General features: G+C 40.9%; 1 protein-coding gene across 5 annotated transcripts in view; it reads left to right on the plus strand.

Moving 5' to 3' along the window:
* The window catches only part of LOC108427196 (transcriptional repressor p66-alpha-like), a 51,865-nt gene that overhangs the window by 27,074 nt on the left and 19,791 nt on the right, over nucleotides 1-5,000 (plus strand). For 4 of the 5 annotated variants that reach the window (XM_017697177.2, XM_017697178.2, XM_017697175.2 and 1 more), the window contains exon 2: nucleotides 2,386-2,647. In XM_017697177.2, the coding sequence (XP_017552666.1) occupies nucleotides 2,394-2,647 (254 nt within the window). In that variant the 5' untranslated portion in view covers nucleotides 2,386-2,393. Of the gene's footprint in view, nucleotides 1-2,082; nucleotides 2,213-2,385; nucleotides 2,648-5,000 lie in introns of those variants that run through there. The other variant, XM_017697176.2, reaches the window with a different exon arrangement.

The following is a 5,000-nucleotide window of genomic DNA, read 5'->3' on the forward strand; positions in this document are numbered from 1 at the left end:
CAGACACATTTTACGTATAACTGTCTGTTCAAGTGGACCTCTGGGGAAAAGTAAAATTCAAGAAGGGCGTGTAGAATATGGGCCCCTTAACATAATGTCTGTGACGTGACTGAGCAGTATAAGTTGTGTTCTCATCTGCTGCATGCCTGATAATACAATAAAAGATATTGACAGGCCTGTGATGCAAGAAAAAGTGTTTTGTTTGATCCGTCAGCGCCACTTGCAGCAGGTGTGGGTTGTGTGCCATCTCTTGCTGTTTTTGCTGTTGATGGCATTATAGATGTGTCGCAGCAGTGTTTGCATTCTGAGATGCAAGTCTGAAGTTGCTGACAGTGACAATTTTCGAAGGCACTAATTTGGCCACTGGTGAGCCTCTTGTATTTAGGTTTTAAGATTTTGCTGTTGGCTTTTATCCCTGCAACATCGAAGAACTCGTAGTCAGAAGCTCTCAAAGTTCATTTGATACGTGCAGTCGTTCCAACACCTTGCAGTGTGCTACGGGAACCATTGGGGTCAGTATGGCTTCTATTCGCCACAGTTGCTTCCATATTGAAAGGAAACTGCAAATGATGCTTCGATATGCTTCGATTCTAGAAATTCTCTTTAGTTGCAGTGCTACTGTATTCTTGCCTTAACTATTTGTAGATAATGTAATCAGAGGGGCATAATCACTGACACCTTCTCATGGATTTTTGAGTGCCCCCATGTTTTGTTGAAATCTAGCAGTGCCCAGTCTATAGCAAGGAAGACCCTCAGCCTGTTTGTCTTTGAGTTAAAGCTCTCTACCCATCTTCAGCTGGTTATCAGCATTCTTCAGCCATGGATTACCTGGCTCAGTTATGTGGGGATCTTTAGTAGAGCAAAAACATGGACTGGTTGAGGGAAGAGCTGAATAATTTACACAGAATATCTAGTTGTGATTTTTCTGACCAATTTTGATCTGATTTTCTTTTTAAGGAAAAACTTTCTGCTTGATGGCCATCTAGTCAATGTCCCCAAGCAGTTACGTCCAGTCATAGAAGACCAGGCTCCTAACTCTTAGAATGGGGAAAGGCCTTTAAACCAGAAACTGAAAAACAAATTAACCTTTTAAAGACATATTTGGTAAAATCTGAGAAAAACGACTTTGTTCTGGTCCGACTGAACCAGGCTCATTTTACTGAGGGTGAACTTTCACCGTAAACAAACACCATGCTGAGCGTTAAGAGCTTTCCCGTTTTATTTTTTTATTTTTTCCAAACCAGCAAACTGTCTTCTCCTTTATAATGTCTGATTTGACTTTGTGCCACAGAACAGTTAACATTTAACATCTGATGAACTAGTTGTGCTATAGACTGGTTAGCTTTTAACATTTGATGAACTACATGCTGCAGTTGATTCATTGGTTTGGCAGCAAATGTGCTTGCAAATCAGTAGATTCGGATTGGTCGTACTGATCCACCTCAAACTCATGGTAGAATGTGGTTCTCAGTAGATTTAACTGTGGCTAGAATGCACTTAACAAATGTAAGTCACTTTAAAAGATTTCTGCTGAAGTTTATTGTTGTTTTGTGGTTGCAAATTGCACTTCAATCAAATCAGTGGTTTCTGATTGATTCTGTTGATCCACCTCAGTCTATCCAGGTCAAACTGATGTGATAGCGTTTGATTCTTGATGTTGTAGATGCTCAAAGATGTAGTCGTTGCTGTGACATAACTGTAGCAGACATCCAGTATTTTAAAAGATTATAAAGGATGAACTTTGGTGATCTGATTGTGTCTGATTTGTTTGTGTTTCCGTGGACATTAGCCTGCATCGAGCAAGCTTTATTGGTCTTTTCCTGTCCGTCTCCATCCATCTTTATCCACGGTCACTCCATTGATGTGGTGTAGTTTTTCAGTAAAGGCTGCTTGTTATGCGGTCGACTTGTGAAAAGGGCAAATGAGGCTCATTCGTCCACCTCCCCACTTCTCCGTCTTATCAACCGTTCTACCTGTCTTATATGAACAGATATACAGTGTTTTAATTTCCACATCTCTTTGTCTTGGAGATACGTAAGGACAGTAAATATTTACCAGAAACATGAGGGGCTCATGGAGGCTTTTGTCTGTCGCTTTCTCCTCATCTTTCACATGCACTGAAGAGGTGATGACGCCACATTTCCTCTTCCAGGAGCCAATAGCTTTGGCCTTCTTGCGCACTTTGCGCTGTGGATGTCTGAGCTTTATCGAGGTAGCCCATTACTCTGTATTATGCCCTGTTTTTGCCCCTGCATGCAGCCCACTGGGTGATGGGTTACAGTGATGTCATTGTGTTTGTATGGTTTTTTAATTGGGTTGAGTCAGATAGACTTCGTATTGATTTTCCATCTCTCTTTCTATCTCTCACCCCCACCCCCTATCCAGGTGTGGCCATGTCTGACGAGGCGGTGCGTCAGACGCGGAGTCAGAAGCGGGCGCTGGAGCGGGACTCACTGCCCGTGGACCTGGACGTGAAGAAGGTGAAACTGGAAGCTGGCGCAGAGAGCCGTGACCGTCCGGTCCTGCGGCCTAGGCCTGATGCCTCCACCCGGACCTCCAATATTCTGAATGCCGGTGAGGTGAAGGCCACCATTAAAGTGGAGGTGCAGGCCAAAGAGGAGCCTGTGGACATGAGCACCACCAAAAGGTGAGTGAAAGAGGAGTCCAAAATGAATGCAGCAGTGAGAATTTGGTTGAGGTCATGGTTCTTAATAGGGCTGAAAGATTAATCATTTTTATATTGAAATCGCAGTTTATGGGAGTACAATTTTCAAATTGCAAGAGCTGAAATAAAAAAAATAGCCTATTTTATCAATAATGCTGTCGTACGTCTTAAGGGGGACAATTTAACCAAATAACATAGAATTTGAGAACTGTCTGTATGTAGATAAGGTAGACCAATCACAGGGAACTGAACCTCCATGTTTTGTGACATCACAACCACAACTTACTGGTAGGTAAATGCTGGTATTGGGGCCAATTAAGGCAAATTTTTGTGGATAGGACTAATATACTAATCCAATTTTCATCCTTTGTTAAGGCTTTTTTACTCCATTGTGCTTTTAAAATGTGGTCATAGAGGTGAAATTTCAGACTTGCAGCAGTTTTTCTAGCGTTAACAAGTGGTTCATCATGGAACTTAACAGCAATTCCTTTCTTTAAAAAGGAGTACAAAAAAGGAATAACAAAATTGGCAGTTAGCATTTTCCTCCAAGCGTGTTGAGCTGTCCAACCAACTGGGCGCCCACCAGTTTCTTCCTGTGACTTGCGAGCAACACATTAGCCTTCACCCTCAGAGCCTGGCAGCATTGTGTGATGGCAGAGACCTAACTATTGTGTGGAACTGACCGTTACTAAATTGAAGAAAAAATGAGTTAAAAAAAAATAAAATAAAAAATAGGTGTGGCTTTACTAACTTCAGTATGTTGCTCACTGTGAGGCTGGATTATCGTCAAAAATCAGACCATACTTGTTATTGGTAGAAACTCTGGGGGAGATTGGGAGCAAAAAACACTTGATGAGGGCATCGGTAGCTCATAAACCAATTAAGAAATGTATAGACCCTACATTATGATCTAGAGGTGCCATGGATTCAGTAAGGCCATTGGCCAAACTCGGAAAGGGCTGGTTTCACAGCTTTATAGAGCAGGACATAGCAAAAACAGCGCACATGAAAGTACATGTTCACCATTGTTGCTCTGTTCACCATTGCAGTATGTTTGTTGGGTCTTTCATAGTTGTTGGTCAGTTTTGCATGTCCAGGGTCATTTCCACTCTTTTGTATTCAAACCGTAACAATAACCGCTCACCCAGAAAAGGCAGACCTAAGATTCTAATCTGGACAGATTGTATGATTTAAAGTCCTCTGTGTGCAGTGAGGCTGCTTAGTAAGTTCAGTAATGAGTTTCCGTCCTTAACAAAGAAAATGAAACTAGTGGTATACAGGACTGGAGTTATACTTAAGAGTAAGCACAGACCTTGATGGGCTGAACTGACTGTGAAGAGACCACAGAAACATGCAGGGAATGGTGCTGCAATGCTTTCAAGAAATTGACCTATACATGCTCTGACCACAAATGCATTGTTTCATAGCTACAGTTGTGAGTTAAGGGCAATGAGAAGTGGTTATCTAATGATAAGTTGTAGTGTACAAATTTTTTGTGAAAATAACAACTTGAAGTGTGTTAATGACACGTCTTGCACAGTGGAGCACTGTATTATCCTTTTCTTTCTTTTCTTCCTAGCACAGTTAACACACCTTCAACTGCTAACTTTCTCTAACACAGAGGCTCTGCTCAAATAATGTTCCACAGATCAGTTCAGTGAAAAGTGCACTGTTCATTTTTCATGTTCAAGCCTTAATACATTTTTAAAAAGCTCTTAAGTTAAAATTTGACTTCTATTGTGCGTTGCTTCAATTTCTTCCTGAATTCCTTCCTTTCTTTTTTTCTTCTTCTTTCCTTCCCTCTTCTTTTTTTCTTCTTTCCTTTTCTTCCTTCCTGTTGTCCTTCCGTTTTTGTCTTGTCTTTTTTCTTCTTTCCTTCCTTTTTCTTCCATTTCTTCTGCCTTTTTAATTCCTTTTTTCCTTTCTTCTGTCTTTTCTTTGTCTCATTTCTTTTCCTCCTTCCTTGCTTTTTTTTACTTCCTTTTTTCTTTTTCTTTCTTCCATCCTATCATTGTTTTTTTTCTTTTGTTTTTCCTTTTCATATTTGTCCTGCTGGTCTTCCAGTGTTATCTCTCAAGTGCTCCAAGGTTTTCCATTGTTTTTGCTGGATTCTGAATGTGCGTATCGGAGTGACAGTTGATGAAAATTACTTCCACAATTCTTATTTAGCCAAATCCGCTTGAATGCCAAGTACTAAATACCTCTGTGACAGGACCTATTCTTTTTAAAGTCTTCCTTAAATAGCCTGCAGTTATGAACGTGTCCTCCTCTGCTCCAAAAAATGCCGACTAAAGTTGTGTGTAAAAGTTTGGGCGCCCTGGTCAAATGACGCTTT

Source organism: Pygocentrus nattereri, chromosome 19 (genome assembly GCF_015220715.1).
Source record: "Pygocentrus nattereri isolate fPygNat1 chromosome 19, fPygNat1.pri, whole genome shotgun sequence".
Taxonomy (NCBI): Eukaryota; Metazoa; Chordata; class Actinopteri; order Characiformes; family Serrasalmidae; genus Pygocentrus; species Pygocentrus nattereri.